This window comes from Numida meleagris, chromosome 11 (genome assembly GCF_002078875.1).
Source record: "Numida meleagris isolate 19003 breed g44 Domestic line chromosome 11, NumMel1.0, whole genome shotgun sequence".
Lineage (NCBI taxonomy): Eukaryota > Metazoa > Chordata > Aves > Galliformes > Numididae > Numida > Numida meleagris.
The window spans coordinates 19561622-19585430 of NC_034419.1; the positions used below are offsets into that span (position 1 = coordinate 19561622).

A 23809-nucleotide genomic window follows, 5' to 3' on the forward strand; every position below is an offset into this window, starting at 1 on the left:
TTTAGCTAACTGCTTTCCCTTTTATGGGGAGTGAAGAGTGCTTTCGATTTTAGCTGAAAGCATACTGAAAATCCATCTTTTTGTGCCTCATACACTTACCTTAACTGCAATGGCATACAGCTTTGTTTTCTTAAAACCCCTTCCAGGAGAAGATAGCTCTTGCCTTCACAGCTCTATTCAAACACCTGCTCATTTTCTTCTTTCTTATACTATACAGTATCAGGCTGTGGCAGACTAGGTGCTTACTAGCTCTTACAAAGCTAAATACCATACATGAGAGCCACACTAAGGCATCTGGCAAGGTAGACTATAGAGAACCCCGATAAGGCCCCTGTGAAAGATTACCAAATACAGCATACCAGGCTTTAACCAATAAGACTTTATTCTTTTGTTTTCTAAACAAAAACCTGAGGTACAGTATAGAATTGTGGCTAAAAAAAAAAAAAGTCTTCGAATTGTATTTTCATTTGTTGACATTGGTTAAATAAACAAGTTTGAGATTACTGTAAAGCAAAATACATATGCACTCTGCTACTCTTTTTCATCTTCAAGAATGCATGGAGACTTTCGTGTATCTGAGCACATTACTTTCAAGGAAACCTAAGCACCCTTTCACTACTTCCAGAATGCTGTCTGCTGCTAACTCCACCAGCCCTCCCCGTCACTTGAAATAGTTTTCACCTTTGAGTGGCAGAGTATTTGCCCCTTACACAGATGGGTTCACACATCAGCGCTTTGATTGCCCGCCTCCTCCTGTTCCTACTTGAGTGCTTGAAGTGTATCCAATTAAATCTGATTCCTAAAGCAGAAGGCAGGGTACAATTTTTACAGTATCAGGGAGTAGCACAAGGCACAGTATTTTGCTCCTCTCTTCACCTTTAATTTAAGGGAATGTCAATTAAGGCTGATTATCAACACATTGTAGCCTCCCAGTATTGGTTAAGAGTGCTCATAAAATTGGATAGTTATTTCCCACGTTCGTGTCCAGTTTGGATAAAACCAGTTCTCATCTGATTCAAGAAACATTGCAAATCAGGTATAGCCATCACTTCTGGCAGCTGGACTGTTCGGTCCTGCATCACTGCTCATTCTGCTGCCCTTCTGTAACGGCAGACACTCCTCCTTGGCCCTTGTTGACATCGCTGATGCATGCCCACAGCCCATCTACCGATTCCTTCCATAGCGTGACCTCAAAAACAGAGCAGGAAAAAGTTTTAGCCTTAAACATTCTCAGTTTCTCATTTTCTTTGTAATGATCACATCACTAAGATGGTGATGGTCTATAAATACAGCAGTGTGTCAGACTTGCTTTAAGCATCAAATTATTTATTGCTGTTTGCTAAATCATTATCCAGCGATAAAGGGAGTGAGTGAATTCTGGTGGTAGTATCCCCACAAAACAAAATTAAGCCTGCATTTCCAATCAGGACTAAGAATGCAATGCATGTAGTTTGCCAGAGGTTAGGGTCTTCCTCCTCTTTAGGTAAATTTAAAAACAAAACAAAACAAAAACAAACAAACAAAAAAAACCACTACTGCATCAAAGGGAAGTCTTCAGCAATCTTAACTCAAAACAACAAAAGTGAAAATATGACATGCAAGAGCAAACGCTGAGGCTGCAGTACTCACTTTATTGTCTCCTCCAGACACGGCAAGTATATTTGCAGTAATGGACCAACTCACATGCCAGACAACATCGTTGAACTTGTGCAGCAGTTTTGGTGACCATGAGTTTCCAGAGGCATCATCACATGTCCAGATAAACACTCTGCCATCCTAGAGAAACAAGCAGACTGAGTTGGCTGGACCACGAGTTGCTAACACAAAAACCAAGCTTGTCTGCATTTTCAATTCTGACTGCACTTCCACTAATATGAACTTTAAATGTGTTTATATACACATTTGCTGAACATAATGGTCTTTGTTCTTACTATAGCCAAAAGCAAGGTGTAAGTACAGCTCACTCCTATAGAAGTCTGACCTGTGAACAGCTGGCAATGGTACTCGTTGGCAAGCCTATGGATGGAGCCCAGGCTACATCTCGAACCCAGTCACTGTGCGCCTCCAGCTTCTGCTCTTCTTTCCACTGACCATCTTCTTCTCTGAAAATACATTTACGCAGTTGGAAGGGTGGTGGCAGCAGCCAGTTGTACTTCCCACCTACTGTTCTGGGAGACTTTTTATTGCTTTCAGCCTCCTGGTTTATCCAGACAACACAAAGCACAAGCATTTCCTGTTCTCGTCCAAAAAGCTGTATGGGTTAAGCTGACAAGATCCCTTCTATGGAACAGAATGCAACACAGGAGAAGCACATTTGGCCTTCAGTTACTGTACAGAGATCTGCTATTGTGCAAATAACAAATGTAATCAAAGACAATTAAAAAGGCACTTTTCAAGATAAGATTAAGCAGATCTGATATGCTATGAGATCTGAATTGCTATGAGAGTTTGTAAATCACTAAGTTGTTTCTATTTTTGAAGTACTCTTCTAAAACAGTAAGAGTTCAAAGATGAAAACATAGAAATGCCTAAAGCATAATTCAAGATGCTAATAGGGACATTCAGAGACTACAAAGAATGACTTTTTTTTTTTTTTTTTTTTTAAATCTGGTAAGAGAGCACTTACTTCCAGATCTTGACAAGGTTGTCACAACCACCAGATGCAAATCTTTTGATGTAGTTTGGTTTTTGACCAGATGGTTGTTCTATAAGGCTGCCTGGTACAACAGCAGGAGCCCAGCTAACTGCATTACATCCAATCTATATAAGGAAAAAAAAGGCCATTACTAAAAGCTGTGGAGGGAGCCAAGGACACCTATGCTGGATAGATAACTACATGGATAAGTATTCCAGATACAGTCTATTCTTGACTGGGCATTTATTCAGGAAGTGTTAGGTAGCTAAGTAACTGTCTTATGGGCAAATATCATCTTGGAAATGTATACAGTGGAGACAAATTAAAAAAAAAAAAAAGGAGATGCAAAATGTATGCTGTTGCTAAGATTGAGGAATGCAGAAAGAATCTGTGGGGCCACAGCTCAATTTACTTTTAATGCAAGCCACCGTCATTAACTGCTTAGATGCCTGTCAAGTTTTGTTTTAGCAAAAAGTCCCACTATTGTGGGAAAATCACAAGTCCTCCAGTTTTCCCAGCTTCTAGTTGCGGTTTACTCACAGCCAGATTGTAGGAGGTGTTCTTAATATCAAAGCCATTTCCCACCATGTAACTTCCAGCACTGTGTTTAACAGTCACGCTCAGATGTATTATCAGTGCTGTGTAATGGCTTTCACGTCTTATTTTCTACTTTTTTCTACTCATTTTACTTACTATAAAATATACTTTCTTACTTTGGACTTATTTAAAACAAGTTACTTTTGGTTCTGGAAAATGATTCACATAATTTAATTGTATTTCAGTATTTATCTAGTCTACACATTCTTTGAAGCATCAGCTCAGTGCTCATCTATAGCTCCAACTTACAGTATGTGCATTGCTGATCTTCTTGACTTCCCACTGCCCATCACCAGTGTAGCTCAATAATGAAATTGCGCCATCGGAGCTCCCGCAGGCCAGTATCAGTCCGTAGTCGTGTGGTGCCCAGCAGACAGAATTCACTGTGAGGGATGAGACAGACTGGGTTACAACACAGTGCTAACTAAAACTAGCTAACCCAGTCACTGACTAGTACTAGCGAATGGTCGCTAAAAGTGAGCAGCTTTGCAAGCTAAGGAGAGTCTTAGCATTCCTGAATTTCAGCAAAGACAGACAATTAACACAGTTTACTGAATGATGGAAAACTGCCTCTAGCTTTGGCACCATTTTAGGAGGAGACCACCAGAAAATGAGAATGAATGAGATAAAATCCTCATGACTATCCTGTGCAACAGTAAAGAGGTATTACTGATTCTAGAATGAAAGCTGACAAGCTGGCACAGCATTTAAAGCCTAGATTAGTAACAAAACAAAGGTATGTATCCATTATATACTCATTTTTAAGCCTGGCTTAGTCTTAGGAGTATGGACCAAGAGTATGTTCTAGTCAATTCCTCTGAGGATAAAGAATAATACTGAACAGCAAAGCACCGCTTCTTTCTCAGGCAGCCAGCATCTCTGGGCTTTGGCATACTGAACACTTCAGAAACTTCTCAGCTTTGCTTGTAGGAGAATCGATAATCTCAACGAAACAGTTTCAGTTGGAAAACAAAACACAGCATACTAAAATTCTGCTTTTTCCTTTCCTCCTGTAGTGGATACATACAACGCTACTTCAAGACTTCAGTACCCTATGCCCCTGTTTATCCAAAGCTGATTTACTTGTCAAACAGCTCCTGTGCAAATGTCGTATGTATCAAGACAGCCAGTTAGCCAGCAGGATGCCATTTCGTAGATGTCCTCCCTGTGCAAAACAGACTTACTGTCTCTCTATTAACTTATCACAATCTGTTGGAAGATTTCTTCCTTAACAACGACGGATTTACTCCAGTCCAAACCCCATCGTAGCTCCAGTTTCTCTTCCCAGTTCCAGACCACACACCTGAGGAATCGTGCCCTGTGTACTCATAGGTCTTTTCCCAAGTGCCATTTTCTTCCTTCCAGATAATGACCTTCCTGTCATAGGAGCAGGAAGCCAAGATGTTTCCATACATAGGATGAGCCCAGGCAACTTGCCACACTGGCCCTTCATGCCTGCAAGAAATAACATTATTTGGAAAAGCTGAGAGCAACACATTCCGGTTGTGGCTGTTCCAGCCATCACATCACAAACTGGTGTTCTGTACATCACTAATACAACAATACAAAGAATACGTGTAAAGCCAAGATAAAAAATAAGGGTATGACTGTCAGACAAAGCCATTACCATTGAAAACAATTCCAAGCATTTATCCTTGTCTTAAGATTGTGAGTTTAATTCTATAGAATTATAGGCCTTAAGTAGGCAATGAATCAGAAAGCCACAGCATTACTTCTGACTGCCTCTGTTCCCCCTCGAGGCTCTGAGCCGTTATTTAGAACAACCAGCCGCAGAAGAACCACCCGGGAGAATTTACCACGCGTCCTACGTCACCAAAAGGCAAAACAACAAAATATTAAAGACTTCCAGAGAACACCATCTTGTAAGACACTTTACCCTCTTAGGTCCGCAATGAGGATTTGCCCTCCATTCCGAACATCAAAGATCTTCACGGATCTGTCTGAAGAACAGGTCGCCAGCCGAGTGCCATAGTAATCCATCTGCGCATCATGCTGTAAGGCAACACAGAAGGTGCTGTTGGCCCATGCGAGCTCTGCTTTCTTAATAAACATTATAAAATTTAGAAGTAGCTCTAAGAACTGTGAATTACCGAGTCCAGCACGACGGGGTAAGAAGGGCAGTTTTTAAATAATCCAGACAAACGGTGTAAGTCATTTATTTTCCCCACCTGCCGTGTCCTCTGACTGTACAAGTGTTACCCGTGCAGTCTGTGGGATTCAGAGCGGGGTTGCACAGCGCTTTCAGGAGAGGACAGGAACTTGGTGCCAAGTGTAAAGCCGTGACCAAGTTACATCCTGCTGTTTCTTACTACGTAAAGTCAATGTAATTGCACTAACATCTTGTATTTAGCTTGAAACTCAGCATTTAACAGCACTCCTTGCTTTCATAAACTGCTTTGGTATCCTTCCTCCCATGCATGCTTGTACAGCTGCCCCCAGAAACACTCGCACCAAGGAAAACCAGTGCTGTCCACCAAAGTTCTGTGCCACTCAGTACACACATACACTATCTTCCATAGAAACAACCCTGGGCATGGAAATTGTGAGCATTAAACTTTTCCTCCTTTCCATTTTCCTGCTCCCCATTACAAAATAGCACTATCGGAATTGTTGTCAGTACGCGACATTTCACGTCCCACGTTACCTTTCCGTACAGGTGCACACATCGTGCCCTCTGACCCTCATAAGAACGTACCACGCAGCAGTCTCGTTACGAGTCGGCCCAGCACCTTTACAGCGCTGAGCCGCGTTTTCCGAGGCAGAATGCCAGCAGTACCCCGCACACTTACTATCATGTCCTCGTGAGAGGTGTCCACGGTGTTAATGACGGAAACCTGCGGAGGGAGGGGGGTGGTCAGGAAGCCGCGCACCACGCACCGGCGGCCGGGAGCCAGCGCTCGGCCACAGCACACGGCCGGCCCGGCGAGCGGAGCGCCTCTCCCGGCCCCGCGGTGCCGGCGCCGCCACCTTCTTCCGCCGCCCCCCGCGCTACCCAAAGAGATTCCCCCCTCCCGCGGAGCTGGTCCCGGCCCCGCCGCCCTCCCCGGGCCTACCATGGCGGCGGCTGTGGGCCGTGGAGCGGCGGGCGGCGATCGGGCTGCGGGCGGCCGGGCGGCTCAGACGTGGCACGGCGGTCCGCCGCCCAAACGGGCCCCGCCGCGGCGCCGCCCGCGCAGGAGGTTCCGCCCGCGCCCAGTTCCGCCCGGCGCCGCGCGCAGGCGGGTGGAGACGGCGCGGCGCCGTTCCGTAGCGCTGCGCTGCGCTCCGCTCCGTTCCGTTCCGTTCCGTTCCGCGCGGCGCGGCGGGGCTGCTCGCGTGGCCGGCGGACGATGGCAGCCGCTGCTCGGTGCGATGTTCCTGCGGCCGCCGCAGCGCTGACCGCCGCCGACCCGTTCCGGTCTGCGAGCAGCTCCGCCTGCAGGGGCCGCCCGAGGCCCGACGCCGCCGCCGGGAGCCGGCTGGGTCGGCGGGGCCCCCTCCCTACGGCCGCCCCGGGGCCCGTCCCGCCGCCTCGGGGGCGGCCCCGCGGGGAGCGTGCGGCCCCGCTGTCCGCCGCCATCTTCCCGCGGGCGCCCGGCGCCGTGCCGCCCCGCCGCCATGGCCAGCGTGTCGTACCACATCTCCAACCTGCTGGAGAAGATGACCTCCACCGACAAGGACTTCAGGTGCGGGCCGGAGCGGCTTGTTTCTCCCGGGCGGGCCGTCTCCGCCACCCGGCAGTCGTCGCCCGGCGCTGGGCGCGTGGAGACCTGCTGCTGCTGGGCTGCGGGAGGCGGAGCGCCTCCCGAGCAGGGCGAGAGGGGCTGCATTTTGTCGTTGTTGATGTCAGTAGAGAAAGAAAGGAATCTTTGTAGGCGCGGGACTGGAGGCTCGGTGCCCGAGCTCTGCCTCGAACGCGGTAGAGCTGTTAAAGCTGGCACGTGTGACAGGTGTCACCGGGAGCGCGGCGCCGTCCCGCTGCCAGCCGGGCGGTACCGGCCGTGCCGTGCGTGGTGTCACGAGGCCGGTGAGAAGGGCGTGCTCGGCAGTGCCCCGGGAGCAGCCGGCCTCTCCCGGGGTAGTGCTGCTGCCCCGGCCCCGCGGTGGTACTTTGCGAAGAGCTCGGTGGTGGCACGGCTGCCGTTTGTCAGCGAGCTGCCGGTTCGTACTGCAGGCGAGATGCCCCAGCGCGGGGCCGGGCCGTGCCCGTTACCCGCCTCGCAGGACCCGCAGCGGACAGCGGCGGCCCCGGGCTGCTTGCATCCCGCCGGCCGGTGGCCATACTTGGTCATGCTCGTCCTCCGCAGGCACAGCAGCGCGGGTGCGGCTCGGAGGCCCCGGCGGACCTCCGGGAAATACTCGCTTGGTTTTGCGAGAAAAGTGCAATCAGAAATATCATCTGTGCCAAATACTGTCTTACGTTGTTAATGAAATACAAATAAATTTAATTGGGCGGTGGATAAGGAATAAAGAGCAGAGGAGTGCTCCTTAATAAAGGGACACCGAAGAATCAGGAGGAGGACGTGGAATGCTCAGGGCTGGCAATGCTTCAGAGCAGCAGTAAATGTCAGTACCTTTTCTCTGGAACAGAAAAAAAGCAGCTCTGAGATGGAGCTGAGCGCGGAAGGAGGTGGGATGTGCGGCCAGCGCCGCTGTGGGGACCAGTACCGGCACCAGGGAGCAGAGGGGTATAAGAGGGGCGAGGGTGGGCTGAACAGTCAGTGGAGATCTAAATATAGCCTGCGGAACTTCGAAAGTAGAGAGGATCTTTCTATAAGGTGTAGAGGAGCTTTTTTTTTAAGGTACAGAAGAATTTTAAAGGTACGGTATGAAGTCATGACTTTATTTTTCATTTTTGAGCTTGATAGGCCTTCTCTGTGTGTGGGATCGTGCCGTCGTTGCCAGATATGTCAGGAAGAGCACAGCTGGGCACATTCTCAGACCCCGTGCTCGGTTTCCTAGGCCTGACAATTGGTGAAAAACCACTCTTGTTTTTTCTAGTGTACTTAACCGTGTTCATGTAGGCACTGAGAGAAAATGCACAATAGGTCCCACAGTGCCAGTTTCAGTTTAATCTTGCCCCATCCCTATCAAGTATTTTTAGAAGAGAATGTCTGTTTCTTATTTTCATAGACTTCTTAGCAAAAGCCTTTTCACCAGCTGTCTCTCTCGGAGTTTTATTCTTGCCGGAAAGTATCAGTTCTGTGTACCATCTTTTTCATTAGAGTATAAAGGATTGTAGGTTAATCTTTGAAAATCTGTTTTTGTACAAGAACTGATTGTCAAGAGAAGGAGATGCGTTTGTGTCTGTGTATCAGCCAGTCCACTTCTGCTACATTTCTTTCAGATTTATGGCCACCAATGACCTGATGATGGAACTGCAAAAAGATTCTATAAAACTAGATGAAGACAGTGAGAAAAAAGTGGTGAAAATGCTTTTGAAATTGCTGGAAGACAAAAATGGGGAAGTACAGAACCTCGCTGTCAAGTGGTAAGAGCTGTGTCAGAAATTACCATGTTCGTTGCCAATAACAAAGCTGTCACAGACTCCACCAAGTGTTAGAATGGAGCCTGTTCCTGTAACATTGGCGCCTTGCTCCAGCCTCCCCTCGTGGGGGCTTTCCCTCACTTGCTGCACACGAGTTTCTTTTCCTGTTGGGATTCAGGAAGGGTAAGCATACAGATGCCTTTGTACAAGCAGTAGGTGACTTCAGAATTAGCTGAGTGTATTATGGGTCTTACCAAATTGTATAACAGCATGCCTAAGATTTTATTTCTATAGAGAGAAGCTCAGTTTAAAATTTTGGGACATCAAGCTCCTCTCCTTTAGTAGAATTTGAAATCTAGTGTTGAATTTCCCAGTGGCCTTGTCACTGTTACAGATGGTACTAAGCTGATGACATGTATAGCCCTTCAAAAACAGCAATTGAGTTTTGGGTCTCAATCCTACACTTTGAAGGCATTTTCCTTAATGCAGCTGCTCATGGGAAGTAGAAACATACCTGTCAGGAATCTTTGTTCAGGCACAAATCCTTCCAAAGCCTTCTTGATTAGGGCAGGAAGATGTCCAGAGGTAATACCTGGTGGCATTCATCTACACGTTTGGGTCCCAGGTCTTCATCCGAGCAGACAGTTTTGTGACAGAGGAGGGGTAGCACAACTGCTGGGGTTCAGGGACAGATCTCTGCCTCTGGTGGGCGAGCGCATTCAAACTGCAGAAGAGTGAGGTGCTGTGAGAATTGGGCTCGACTTTTCTTCTTGGATGTACACTGAGTCAAAATGACTGAATTTCCTATGCAGTGCAGTGTTTCCACTCACCTGTGCTTTTCCTGAGCATTCTGTTAGCCAGGTGCTTTTTGCATTCATCAGGTTAGCTCAGGGTTGAGTGCAGCAGTTAGAGAGGGAAAGCGGTAACAGGCAATTTGCTGCCATACAGGTAGTACTTTGCATTTTTTAACTAATTAGCTTGTAAATGGGTGCAAATAAAAATAAATAGTTGCAAACAAATGCTGTCAAACACTTTATGCACAATTTTGAATACAAACTCACAGGCAGGAAACATAGATTGTTAAAAGTTTTAGTAACAGTAATAATAATAGTAATAACAACAAAAAGTGCAGAGTGAAGGGAACGGTCTTCCCATAGCAGTTCTGAGCCTTGGCTCAAGTGGAGGCTTCCACACGTGTGGCAGAGGGCAGTAGGTAGTTAAATGCATGTAAAAACCATTTGGCATTTGTGCTAGGAAGTCAGTTTCTTAAGCCTGATTTTGTTTCAAAACCTGACTTGGGAAAGCAGCCCTCTTTGTGTTCATTCCTACTGGCTCTCCTTCTGCAGTCTGGGCCCGCTGGTTGGCAAAGTGAAGGAGTACCAGGTAGAAACCATTGTGGATACACTGTGCACAAACATGTTATCGGACAAGGAGCAGCTGCGGGACATCTCCAGCATTGGACTGAAAACAGTCATCTCTGAGTTGCCACCAGCTTCTACAGGTAAAATGTTTGTCCCTGTCTGCCAGATTGAGGCAAAAGGGAATCAGAGCCTTTGCGAATAGGAACATGAGTGGGTCAGAGCCTGAAAGTTATAAATTCCTTATTCAGCAGCTGGAGGACAAGAGATGAAGGAAGAAGGAAGGGTAGTTCAAGGTGAAATGCCGCTACGGGTAGAGATGAGATGACATGAAATCTCTTGAGCTGGTCACTCTGAGGATGCTTACATCTGAAACTGCATCTGAGTTCTTAGAGAAATCCACTTATGTTCATGCAGTCCTAAGGCATTCAGTGCGAGCTGAGGTTCTGCTGCTCAGGGGATACCTGGCATTCAGGGATGCAAGTTTCCTCTGCCACCTCACGTGTCTGATGTTCCTTCATGGCAGGTTGCTGCGGCTGTGCTGCCAGCCCGTGTTAGAGGCTGGGAGGAGACTGAGAATTAGTTTGCAAGGTATTAAATTTCAGCATGGAGCTGAGAAACTGTTTCTCATTGCTGACAGGAATGATTGCTCTTTCTGTGCAGAAAACACTGATGTGTTGAATCTGAATATTTTCAAGTTAAAAACGGGGAAAAAAAAAAATACTGTCAGAAAATTCCCCCCCAGCTCTGCTCTGTGAGTTCCACAGCAGGGGCTGCCTGGTCAGCACAGCCATTTGGGAAGGCGACTGCGACGAGAAGCTCCTTCACCAGCATTGGCAGGCTGTACTCCAGCTGGGGGCACCTTGCTGCTGGCGATGTCTGTCCCCCGCCTCAAACAAAAGCTGGTTGACTGCTGTTCTTGTCATCTCTTCCTGTGGTGAAATTTTATTTTTAGTGTAGGATTGAATTGTTCTTATCAGCATGAAGACCTCTTTTTAAGTGATGGGAAAAATCCCTCTCTCGCAGGCTCTGCCATGACAGCAAATGTATGCAAAAAGATCACAGCCCAGCTGACGGGAGCTATTGGCAAGCAGGAGGATGTGTCTGTGCAGCTGGAGGCTCTTGACATCCTGTCAGATATGTTGAGCAGGTACCAGAGGATTTCCTTTGGCAGCTGGGTACAGCAAGGGGCTGCACTGTGTCTTTGCTTTTGATTTCTGTATTTCCCTAATCTTACTATGTGGGCTTAAAACTGAAGGATTTGGGTTGGCTGCCTCTGGGGAATGTCTCAGCAGAGCAGATTCCTCAGCAGGGATGAGGGGCAGCATGCTGAGCCTCTGTGTGCTGGGCGATAGCAGTAACAGTAGTGATGGATCCCATGGAGGCTCTGTTTAAAAAAATGTAAGGCGAGGGAGGGCAAAGCAGGGAAGTTTATTTTAGCCCTGTGATCTGATTGCGCATGCATTTTTTTTCCTGGCTGCCTCTTTCTCTTGTTACATAAGTCAGAGTGACAGTGTCATATGTCAGCTGCATGGAGGAAATTATTGACAAAACCCCAGGTCATCTAGAAGGACACAACCAAAATCAAATTGCTCCATGATGAAGACAAAAAACCTCTCCCTGTGTTGTACAGTACAAGCTTATGTTCAAACCCAGGATGCCAAAACCACCCTTTTGCTCTCCCTTCCCCTTCATAGCTGAAGAGTTTGTACATGTTTTGCTGGCATGGGAGCTTTTCCACTGACATGTTGACTTTCAAATGCTATCTTGTTCTGCTGGTTGCAGGCTAGGGGGAACGCTCTACTCTTTCCATTCTTCCATCCTGAACTGCCTCCTTCCTCAGCTGACAAGCCCCAGGTTGGCAGTACGTAAAAGAGCCATCATCGCTTTGGGGCATCTCGTCCTGACCTGCAGTGGGAACATCTTCTCAGAGCTCACAGAGCATCTTATTGCTGAGCTGAAGAAGAATGAGTCTACCTCAACTACCAGGACCTACATTCAGTGCATTGCTGGCATCAGTAGGCAGGCTGGACACCGCATAGGTAGGACAAATGGCTTGAAACGATACTGGAAACATGCATGCATTTTAAAGCAGCTCTTTTTCAGTGGTAAAAGAAGTGCGTTCCATCTGTTCCTGACGTGATAGTGGGTTGTGCTTTGGGATTCCCTCTGTGGTCCTGATCTGGCATTGATCTACACTTGGGTTGGAGGAGACACCAAACGAACCCTCTGGCTGCCATTCTATAGTGCATTTCATCTCAAGATCTTCATCACTTCCCTGGTCTGAATTAACGCCTCTGTGAATGACGTCAATGGATTCACCCCATTCTAAATAAGAGGAGAAATGTAGGGTAGTATGTCTGAAAGGTCTGCCAGAGCTGACATTCAGCCCTAGAAGATTTCTAGGCGTAGCTCTTTCCATGACTGAAGTGCCGAGGTCATCTACTGAAAATCCCTGCAAGGCTGCTTGTTGGTGGGCTGCTGGCTCCTTGCCTGAGGGATCCAAGTGAGCAATGCTCTGCCAGGCACATGAAGGAAGTAGCTCAGGTGGCTGAGATTTTTTACCACTGCTTACTTTGTCTTTCCCAGGAGAACATCTGGAGAAGATAATTCCTCTGATTGTTCAGTACTGTAACGTGGATGATGATGAGTTGAGAGAGTACTGCTTTCAGGCGTTTGAGTCTTTTGTGAGAAGGTGGGTGCCCTTGAACAACTGCACTATCCTTTGCATCAGTGTCCTTCTGGTGTAAATATCTCTACTTACAGAGTCCAGGGATGAGTATCTTCCTACACACATTCCTGTGGGGAAAGATACTTCACAAATAACATATCTTCTTCACGTGCAGAGTTGGGCATGATTTATGAGCTATTTTACCTTAACATGTAAGGGTGTATTTTCTGTACTGGTTTTGCAGAACTGGGAGTTTTTTTTGTCCTTGGAGGATACCTTGAGAAGAGGGTTCCTGGTGCATGAAGGGAGTGGGAGGCAAGAAGAGGGGCCATGTAGAGGAGCTGCTGAACTGATGTTTGGTCAGAAGTTCAATGCTTTTCTTGGAGAAGCAGCCCTGCAGAGCTGCTGAGTTTTTCTCCCACAAGGGTAGACTGATCCGCGTGGTCATGGCTAGTTTTTTTCCTTATTTTTTTTTCCTTATAGAAAGCATTGCATCCTCCCCAGGAGAATGTGGTATTGCTTCGTGCACAGTAAGAGAAGGAGGAGATGTGATTTAACTTATGTTAACAAAATGCTTAAACAGTCTGGGAGGTGTTTTGGGACCCTTTTGAGATGTTAGCTGAATATTTTAAATTGCTTATTTTTCATTTTATTAGCTCTAACTCTTAGGATTTTTGTTTGTCATTATAGGTGCCCAAAAGAAATTGACCCTCACATCCCAAATGTGATGAGTCTGTGTTTGAAGTACATCACCTTTGACCCAAACTACAACTATGACAATGAGGAGGAGGAAGAGGAAGAGAGGATGGAAACTGAAAATGGAGAGGGTGAAGAGCAAGGTGCCTGCTTGTGAGGATGACTGTGCTCTGCAAAACACTGGTTAACATTTCTCCCCTTCCTGCTCTCTCAGCCTCTGGGATGTTACTTTTATGATCTGTCTCAAGGCAGTCACTTCTCTTGAATTGGTTATTTTAATTTACCAGTGGTGATAACAAGCACCTCAGATCTCTGCCTGCCTTAGGCAACAGGGAAAGCACAGAATCTAGTACTCTGAGCTATGAGAGAGCTAGGTGAAGGAAGCATTGCCTTTCATGTCCCTGCTGACTCTTAGTAGTAGTATCTTGGAGCGTGTACAGCAAGCAGCCAAGCTTGATGCTTAGAAATCCTGAGGAGCAGCAGCTCTGACATCGTGACTGTTGGAAGCACTCCCTTGTGCTCTCAGACATGCCAGTGCTGCTTGCAGCCTGCCAGGCAGACCTCAGACTCTGGCTCCAAGCAGCTGATTTGATGTACGTGGGTTGTTAGTCGAGGGGAGATGTCAGTTTTGAGTCTTCTGAAGGCTGAGCTTCCACTGGTGACATCAAGGATTTGAATCAGCTGTAACCCAGATTCCTGTTTCTCCTGATAATTTAGCTCTAGTAGATTTAGGCATATGCGAGTTAGATATCTCCTTACTGGGATCATAAGAAAATGGTATTTCTTGAAAAGAGAGATGTTACAAGGAGATCTAAAAATAGCAGTTATCAGTTACCCTATGGGTTTCTTACTGCATCTGCTGGGGTGCTGTGCAGTATTATTTTTTTTTAACCAGGCAGCCAGCTCTAGTAACTTACTTGGGTTAGAAGAGGCATCAGAAATCTTTGATGTAGTCTTGATTATTTTCAAGACAAACTCCTGTTTTCCCTGATCACACGGGAGGTCAGGCAAGCAAACAGCACTTCCTTGCTGCCAGGCTATTGCAGCCCCTGCCTCTTCCAGGGTTTGTAAAAACCCTGCTGGTTTGTCAAAGTAGAGCTTTTACTTGGTTTCTGTGTTGCTTCTTGTCTCTGCATCTGCTAGGCTTCTTCCTAGACATACACTGTTCCTGAAAACAACACGCAGGCAGGTTTGACTCTGCAATCACCCAGAGGCTATAGAAGCTATTCTTTTGCCTCTCTTTGTGAGACTGGTTGCTTCTTTCTCTTGCAATGGGGAGTCTATGCTTAACTGCTGTTATGAATGAAAGGCTGCCATTTCAATATAACAGTTTCACTTCAACCTAACTCAGCCTACAAATACTGTAGGCACACCGTTGTTTTTACTATAACGTAGCTATTTTTTACTGCTTTGTAGCAGAAAGAAGCAAAGCTGCAGTCCTGAACCCTTGAAAGTGACACCATTAGAAACATCTCAGTCACCAGTGAAAGCAATCTGATACTGTCTTAAGAGGGGTCTTCTGTTTACTTTCTGAATCTGTTTAGCTTCAGGTGCATGTCGAGCCTTGGTCAGATAGCAGGTGTACGTTTAAAGTCTTTTAGCTGTAGACAGCATTTCGTAACGTCTCTATTTTTAGCTGTGTGAAGTGTGGCAGCTAAGAGCAAAAGTTAGAAGAGGTTCCCTGAAAGGAGGGTGTGTTTGTTTACTTTCATACTAATCGGGGTAAGATCTGGGCAGGCTTCATGGACGGTACATTAGTTGTTCTGCCAGTAACACTGTAAATTGTTACGCTGTTTTGTCCCATTCAGGGATTGCTAAGACAAATATTTACATATTTCTGCCTTTAAAATCTGAGAACCTCATTCTTTCTTCAAAACAAAAGCCTTGATGCCTGAGCTGACATGGCTTCCCCAGTAAGTGGAGTAATATTAAGGTTTGTTCTGTCAGCTCTGACTTGAAACAGAAGAATCTGAACTCACATCAGCACAGGGCAGCCCTGGGTCACATTGCTTTGCTGTCTCTAGTGACGTCTATAGGGACAGGCTATTCTGGACAATTTCATGTTCCTTGATACGTGTGAGTTACAAATAGGTGCCCTATTTGTTTAGTCAGCCAGAGGGGGACACTGAGGCATCAGGTGTTCATCTGTTCCTGATTGCTCCTGACAACGCACCCTGTTTTCCTTTGTCTTCCTTCCAGAAAGCGATGATGAGTACAGCGATGATGATGACATCAGCTGGAAAGTCCGCAGGGCTGCAGCAAAGTGCCTGGAGGCCGTTGTCAGCAGCAGGCATGATCTCCTTCAGGACTTCTACAAAACCCTTTCTCCAGTTTTGATAAGCAGATTTAAGGAGAGAGAGGAGAATGTCAAAGCTGACATCTTCAGTGCTTATATCTCCTTGCTGAAGCAAACGCTGCCCATCCAGAGCTGGCTGCATGCTTCAGATGACTCTGGCAAAGATGATGTTTCCCTGACAATGCTACAGAACCAGGTACGTGAGGAGATGGTGAGCTGGGTGACAGCAGAAAGCAATAGAGAAGTAGATAGTGTGCCACTGATGAATGTGCCTAATAGTCAAGCTTGAGAACATAGCTAGCTGAAGGAGCCCTTGGGCAGACCAGGGGGTACCAGATCCCAAGGGTTAGCAGTTCACCCTTTGTTTTCTGCCATTCCTGGGAGTGAGAGCTGAGCCAGTGCAAGAGCACTCCGTTGTCTGCAATAGTCCCCCTGGGTCAGCCTCTGACATGTTTTTAGACTGTACAGGACATGCTAGCCTTTGGCTAAAATGATGATTTTGATGCATTTCTTAAAGCTTCTGTGTTAGGGGATAATACCAACATCAGAAAGGTTTGCTTCAGATTCTGTTTGTAAAATATGGAAGAATAAAGTCCCCTCCAGCTCATCAGTTCATGTATTTTTTCTTCACGTGCACTGTCTTGTAATCTTTTCCTAGTCTTGTTCTCTAATGAACAATTCCACTGTTTCTTGCTGAATCCTGTCAGTTTTCTTGCTGTGCTGTTAGTGTTCTGGCTCAGCTGAGCAAGCTGCTTTGGTAACACAGCTCTGTGCCCTGGATGCTGGGATGACTGATGTGTTTCTTTCTGGTTTGTTTTTCCACATTGCAGGTTCCCAACATTGTCAAGGCCTTGCACAAGCAGCTCAAAGACAAAAGCATCAAGTCAAGACAGGGTTGTTTCAGCCTCCTGACGGAGCTGGCCAATGTTCTTCCTGGTTGCCTGGCAGATCACATCCCTGCACTAGTGCCTGGTAAAGCTTGTCCACGATCTGCGGGTTGTCTGCGTTAGTTTATATCACAACACGTGTGCTCCTGACCTGCACGTTCAAGTTTTATTCCTGTACATTGTCTCTGTTCAGCTTCAAGGCATACATGTCAAGTTCTTTTCCGTGTTCATACGCTAAGCAGTTCCCAGGTCAGTCCTTAGTTCTGTCTACCATTGACAGCCAGGATAAAAATATCAGCTTAATTTCCACAGTCCCTGGAGGAGGCGTCTTTAGCAGGGCATGTTCCAGCCTCCTGTGAAATTAGCTGGGATTACATGCTAGCCTGCTGAGATCAGTTACAAGTGACATTTTCTTTTACAAAATGTAGTGGCATTAAAAAATATATTCATATTAACCGATCATTTTATGTGCTCCCTCACATTTTTCACCAAGCTTTCCTTGCCTGTAAGTTCATGAGGTGTCCCAGACTGCTGAAAGGCTCGTAGTACTGAGGGTCTGCTTCGGCTTTTGGAGTGACTGTATAGTAAACGTATAAAAAGTCTCCTGTGCTTGCTCCTGTGCCCAATCCACGTACCTCTTTCTTATGAATCAGTGAGTTGCAAAAAGCTTGTATGCAGAAAGCCAAGCACAACGTCAGCGATAGCAAGCAGCGTTGCAAATGTTTCCGATAAAGTCAGAAAATGGACTTGGAAGTGTGTGACATCTAGGAAGGAAGTCAGTCTATTAATGATCCACAGCTGTGTTGCTGGCAATACTAACAGAAGTCATAAAAGAAGTCATAAGACTTCCCATAGAAGAATAAAGGAAAAACTCGAAAAGGGACATTACAGCTGCGTGGAGTGCCTGCTGAGACCAGATTTTCCTAGTCTTAATATTGTCATTCTTATTTGTAGTTTGATAACAGTCTCTCCTTATCTCAGCCCAGGATGACTTTTCTTATTAAATTTTAAAAAGTTTTTGTAGCCAGCTACCCACAACTGCTACAAAGAACAATTATGTTTGAATTGCTACTTCCTTGAAAGCAGAAAGACTGCAAAGATAATGGTTCTGCGTCATTGTAAATATATTTCGAGCAGGGAGAGGGAAGAAAACAGATTCAGATCGTGCCCATTTTCTGAGAGTGGCTTTGGTGGTTTTTTTTCCCAATAAAAAACACTTGTTGAAATAAGACAGCATTCATTCTTGTCTCTTCTGCACAGGCATTGTTTTCTCCTTGGCCGATAAATCCAGCTCCTCCAACATGAGAATTGACGCACTGTCTTTCCTTCACGTCCTTCTTTGCAACCACCAGCCAGAGGCGTTTCATCCTCATATCAAAAGCCTGTTACCTCCAGTCGTGGCCTGTATTGGAGACCCCTTCTATAAGATCACGTCAGAAGCTCTGCTGGTCGCTCAGCAGCTTGTGAAGGTTATCAGGCCTTTGGACAAACCTTGCACTTTTGATGCCAAGCCATATGTGAAGGACCTTTTCCCCAGTACTCTGAAACGATTGAAGGCAGCTGACATTGACCAGGAAGTAAAAGAGCGTGCTATCTCCTGTATGGGACAAATCATTTACAATCTGGGAGACCACTTAAGCGCTGATCTGCAGCCAACCTTGAAGATATTTCTGGAGAGGCTCAAAAATGAAATCACCCGACTGACAACAGTTAAAGCGTTGACTCTCATTGCCAGTTCTCCACTTAAAATAGACTTAAGACCTATTCTAGGGGAAGGTTTCCCCATTCTGGCTTCCTTCTTGAGAAAGAATCAACGTGCCTTGAAATTGAGCACTCTGGCCGCGCTGGATATTCTGGTGAAGAACTACAGTGACAGCCTTAAGCCTGCCATGATAGAGTCTGTTCTCACAGAGCTCCCTGCTTTAATTAGTGAGAATGACATGCACGTTTCCCAGGTGGCGATCACGTTCCTTACTACTTTAGCTAAGGGCTATCCGTCCTGCGTCTCCAAGATCACTGGTTCCGTTCTTGCTGAAATCTTTCAGCTTGTCCACTCGCCTTTGCTTCAAGGAGGGGCTCTGAACGCTATCATAGACTTCTTCCAGGCTCTGGTTCTGACAAAAGCAGCCACTGTGGGCTACTCGGAGCTGATGAAGCAGCTGACTGCACCTGTTTACTCCTCAGGTTCATCTGGGGAATTGCCAGTGTTACACAAACAGGCGTATTATTCTGCTGCAAAGTGCGTGGCAGCCCTTTCCTCAGCCTGCCCCAAAGAAGCCCCTGGGACAGTGAACCAGTTTATCCAGGATGTAAAAAGCCCCAAATGCAGCTCTGCTGTAAAGGTGCTGGCCTTCCTTTCGCTGGCAGAGATGGGGCGCACCACGAACCTTACGAGTGCTCAGAAGGAGCTCAAAGCTGTCATCCTGCAAGCATTCACTTCCCCCAGCGAAGAGGTGAAATCTGCTGCTTCCTATGCACTGGGGAACATCAGTGTTGGAAATCTTAAGGAGTATCTTCCCTTCATGCTGAAAGAGATTGAAAGCCAGCCCAAGAGACAGTACCTGCTGCTGCACTCTTTAAAAGAAGTCATTAGCTCTTCCCCAGCTGACGGCCTCAAGCCTTATGTGGAGGATATTTGGGCTCTGCTTTTTAAGCACTGCGAGTGCTCAGAAGAAGGGACACGCAACGTGGTGGCTGAATGCCTGGGGAAGCTGACTCTGGTGAATCCTTCTGAGCTGCTGCCTCGGCTGAAAAAACAGCTGTCATCAGGTAATGAAATGAAGAGCAGTGCTGAGATAGAGTGGTGCTTTGTTTTGCTGGAAAGTCCTCCTGTAAACCACTGGTGGGTACTGCGGGGAGAAAGCCGGTCTGGAGAGGTGAGAAGGAAAGAAGGGATCTTTGTGAGGGGTTCCAAGGAGTGCTGGATTGCATGGGGTGCGGGAGGTGGTTAGCAACAGGGACTGAACGTGGACATGGTGCTGGGAGAGGCTGTTCAAACAAATCCTCGGTTCTCTTTTCAATGTATGCCTCATGAAACTGAGAGCAGAATATGTGCTACAAAGTTAAAGTGATGATTTTGTCTCTTGTTCTGTCACTGTTTTCTTCTTTCCCTCTTTGTCACAGGCTCTCCACATGCTCGGAGTACAGTGGTCACTGCAGTCAAATTCACAATTGCAGACCATCCTCAACCTATTGATGCTCTCCTGAAAGGCTGCATTGGTAAGCTAGTAAAAATCACAGGGTGAGCCAGGTGCAGGTGTTAGCTTTCATTAACAGCTCATGGATTTTTCACACCTGTGTGAACCTCACCTGTTTTTCTGCTGTGTTTCTCTGCTTTTGGCATTCAGGTGGAACACTGTCACATGGGCCCTCGCTAAATGTTGTGATTCTCTGCTCTCGGGCATATTCCATTGGTGACAGATTGTTAGGGAGCATAAGTTCCCTCTGCTTTCAAACTTAGGACACAAGCGCTACACAGACAAGATCTTGTGAAACACAACCTGAATTAAAATGGCCGTGTACCTTATAGGGAGCCTCCGTCCCGGATCTGTTGTATGAAAGTAGGCCTTCTGTTTCAGAGAGGTCTTATTTGAGCAAAGTAGATCCAAGCAAGAAAAAAGAACGCTGTCCTTGAACACTGAACCTTCTGATGTGACTTTAAGGGAAGGTCTGTGGTAGCTAGAATTTTGCTGTTTATTTTTAGGCCCAGATGCAGAAAAGTCGCGATTCTTCCCCTTTACTGTATCCTGAATGAAAGCATCTCTAATGTCTGTTAGACCATGCCCCTAGAGTTATTTTGCCATAGATATATCCAAGCTACATCAAAAATACACTGTAGTATGTGTCAGTTACAATTGCTTCTTGGTGGACTTGTAAAACACTGTCTGCTGTGTTCTTAACCCACAGGTAACTTCTTAAAAACTCTTCAGGATTCAGACCTGAATGTTCGACGTGTGGCTTTAGCCATGTTTAATTCTGCTGCTCACAACAAACCTTCTTTAATCCGGGACTTGCTAAATGCAGTTCTCCCCAGTTTATATAATGAAACAAAGGTCAGAAGAGAACTCATCCGAGAGGTATGTCATTAGTTTGTCTTGAGCGCGGTACGGCAGCAACGCCGTGTGTGTGAAGCTGTTGTGCTGTCTGCTGGTAGGTTACAGCTGTATTTTTTTTCTTGTTTAAGGTAGAAATGGGGCCTTTCAAACACACAGTGGATGATGGCCTTGACGTGAGGAAAGCTGCTTTTGAATGCATGTACACGCTGCTGGAAAGCTGTCTTGACCGGCTGGATATCTATGAGTACCTGAACCATGTGGAGGATGGACTGAAGGATCACTATGATATTCAGGTGGGTAGATGCTTTGCCAAAACTGCTGCAGGACAGAGAAGTCATAGAGTGGGCTGGGTTGAAAAGGACCTCAGAGATCATCTAGTCTCAACCCTCCTGCTGATTGCAGGGTTTGCCAACCACTAGACCAGGCTGCCCAGAGCAACGTCCAGCCTGGCCTTGAATGCCTCCAGGAACGGGGCATCCACAACCTCCTTGGGCAACCTGTTCCAAGTAACTGATGTTATCCAGCTCCCTGGGAGCCAGGGCACAAATTGAGCTTTTTCACCACAGCCTGGAGTGCACATTCTGTGTCTGCTACAGCTGCAGCCTTTTGTCTGAGCATCTTACGGGTGAAGTTTGATTGTAGTGTCCTTGAAAATGCTACCCTAGTGTAGCTGGTTTTGTAGGAAATCTGGCGAAGTCTGAAATACCTGTGGGTTGTCACTTGCTTATGTGGCGGGCGATACTGTACTAAAAAAATAAACATTGTTGATGATCTCATAGCTTAATAGGAAGCACTATTTCCTTTTCATTCTGTTCAATTTACCTCCGCTTAGAAGGGGTACGGCAGTGGTGCAGTTGCTGGGGTGAACACAGCCTCTCTCTCAAAAGCTGAGCACTCCACAGACACCTGAGATCAGGACACCTGGGACCCAAGTCCAGCTGGGCAGCTCTTGTGCGTTGGCTGCTAGCAGGTGCATTTCTACTTAGGACAAAACTCTTAACAAAACCCCTTACACAAGTGCAGAGAAAACCAATCTGGTACAGGTGCCATGTAAGCTGCACCCTGTGTGGCACCACAGGCACGACGAGAGCACGGCCTTCTGCAGATGGGATCCATGCTGGGGACAGGGGACTGAAGGGTGTAGTGAAGCAGCACGTTTTATCTTTCCTCCTTTGTCTAGATGCTGACTTTCATAATGCTGGCTCGGCTGTCTGCGCTCTGTCCTAATGCAGTCCTGCAGAGGCTCGAGCGACTGATCGAACCGCTCCGGGCAACCTGCTCCACCAAGGTGAGATCAGAGTGGCTCATGCTGCAGGTGCATTCCGCCACCCGTGCCCTTAGCCCTCTGCTACTACTTCTGAGCAACCTGCTCCCCAAGTTCCTCTGGTTAGAGAATGATCTCACTCCCGTGTCTGCAGATGTGTTCAGTGCTGTGCCTGTCTCATCTTTTCTTAATCCCTACTCAAGACTGTGCTTTGGATTTTTAGGTAAAAGCTGGTTCAGTGAAGCAGGAGTTTGAAAAGCAGGATGAATTGAAGCGATCAGCAATGAGAGCAGTAGCTGCTCTCCTGACCATCCCTGAAGCAGAGAAAAGCCCAGCGATGGCTGAATTTTCTTCTCAAATCAGATCCAGTCCTGAAATGGCGTCGCTTTTTGAAAGTATTCAGAAAGATACTGCTGCTCTGCCCACTACAGAGTCGATGGACATGAGCTAAGGCTGTGCCCACGTGCTCCATCGCCTGCCTCACCGTGCATGAACCAACAGATACGTCACAGGTGGGCCGAGTGAGAATGTCATCAAGCTGGTCTCTGGTGCAGCAGCTGCTTGGGAGTCAGTGGGTGCCAGCAGGAGCAATAGCTGCTTCTGGCTGCTCTCGTGGGCGCCAGGGATCTCGCTGCATTTTAACATGATATGTGAGATCAAGGAAAGTGTCGCTCCTGTGCAGGGAGGAGAGTAGACGTGGATGCTAAGTTTCAGCAAGCCTTTAAGGGGTATGTCAAGCAATCTGAATTTAGCATGATGCCATGAAAAATGGAAACCACTCCCTGGAGTATTTCCCTACTGAAGTACAAAGAGAAATAGTTTAAAAGTTTGGATTTTTTTTTAACCACTGCACATGCACTTTTTACTCCAAATTGCCTGAAGGATGTATTTGTATTGTTTCACTAAATAACATGGCTAAAATCTGTGTGTCTTTAGGTAGTGATGTACACCATAAGCATAGGACCTTTGTCAGAAAGAGGAAGGAGACTTGCATGAGCAAAGCTGCCCAAGCTGCAGCTGGATTGTTCTTACCCAGACAGCCCAGCCTTTCTCCAGGGCTAGTTTCATAGGACGTGTGCTCGTTGGCTATTTCCAGTGTTTCAGCAATACCTTTTTTCCTAGCTTTTTCCTGCAAAATACCTCACTAGGCTGCCTTCCAAAAGAGACAATGGGATTGTAGTACAATACAATTCATCTACCAAGCTTTCCTTTGCATTAAGCAGTGGCCTGTCTTCCCACCTGGAGCAGCTCAGTGTTTGTATTGAGTGACCACCACCACAGCACCAATCTGCTCCGAATTCTGGTCACTGAATTGCACAGCAGCACGTACTTGGAGGGAAGCTCATATTGAGTGCTCCACTATCACAGGTGAATCTCAGTAGCCAGAGCTGATGAAACATACAGTCCACAGTAACTCTTCTGTCATTTAAAACCTCTAAAGCAGGTGTTTTGTTCAAATACTGCTTTGCATGGGGGAAGAAAAGCCTTAAGAGAATATGCAACAACAAATTAAGGGCACCACAACACACTTCTTATAGCCATGGAGTTGTCCTAAGTTTTCATTTCTCGTTTTTGACAAGAGTGGTTGATGTGAAAAATATTTATAGTGCAGTGTGAAAGAACATCCACCCTGTTTGAGTGGCATCTTAAAATAAAAAAACGTACCTCCGAAGCTGTGTTCATTCCTGAATTCATTACTTATCACAGCAGCATTACATTGCTAGCATTTCTCCTAGGAGCCTACACAACAAGGGAAAAACTGCTTGCACATTTTCTTAGCCTCCACTAAGATGTCAGTTCCTGCCCCTGCAGCATGCTCAGAAGTAGGGTATGGCTCCAGACCACCTGAAGCACAAGCACCT

The 23809-nt window shown here is 46.5% G+C and overlaps 2 protein-coding genes across 2 annotated transcripts; one reads left to right on the forward strand and one right to left on the reverse strand.

Moving 5' to 3' along the window:
• Positions 359 to 6432, reverse strand: SEC13 (SEC13 homolog, nuclear pore and COPII coat complex component). Its single transcript, XM_021409939.1, has 9 exons — positions 6307 to 6432; positions 6043 to 6087; positions 5130 to 5245; positions 4536 to 4687; positions 3482 to 3615; positions 2627 to 2760; positions 1982 to 2102; positions 1630 to 1776; positions 359 to 1189 (listed from the first exon to the last, which is right to left on the reverse strand). The coding sequence occupies exons 1-9, from the start codon at positions 6307 to 6309 to the stop codon at positions 1079 to 1081; spliced, it is 963 nt and encodes a 320-aa protein (XP_021265614.1). The 5' UTR covers positions 6310 to 6432; the 3' UTR covers positions 359 to 1078.
• On the forward strand, positions 6757 to 23619 carry LOC110405036 (cullin-associated NEDD8-dissociated protein 1-like). Its single transcript, XM_021409932.1, has 15 exons — positions 6757 to 6918; positions 8580 to 8723; positions 10067 to 10221; positions 11105 to 11228; positions 11864 to 12120; positions 12668 to 12773; positions 13440 to 13588; positions 15645 to 15937; positions 16572 to 16713; positions 17889 to 19397; positions 19752 to 19847; positions 20535 to 20704; positions 20812 to 20976; positions 21864 to 21971; positions 22171 to 23619. Exons 1-15 carry the CDS (start codon positions 6851 to 6853, stop codon positions 22396 to 22398), a joined length of 3714 nt encoding a protein of 1237 aa, XP_021265607.1. The 5' UTR covers positions 6757 to 6850; the 3' UTR covers positions 22399 to 23619.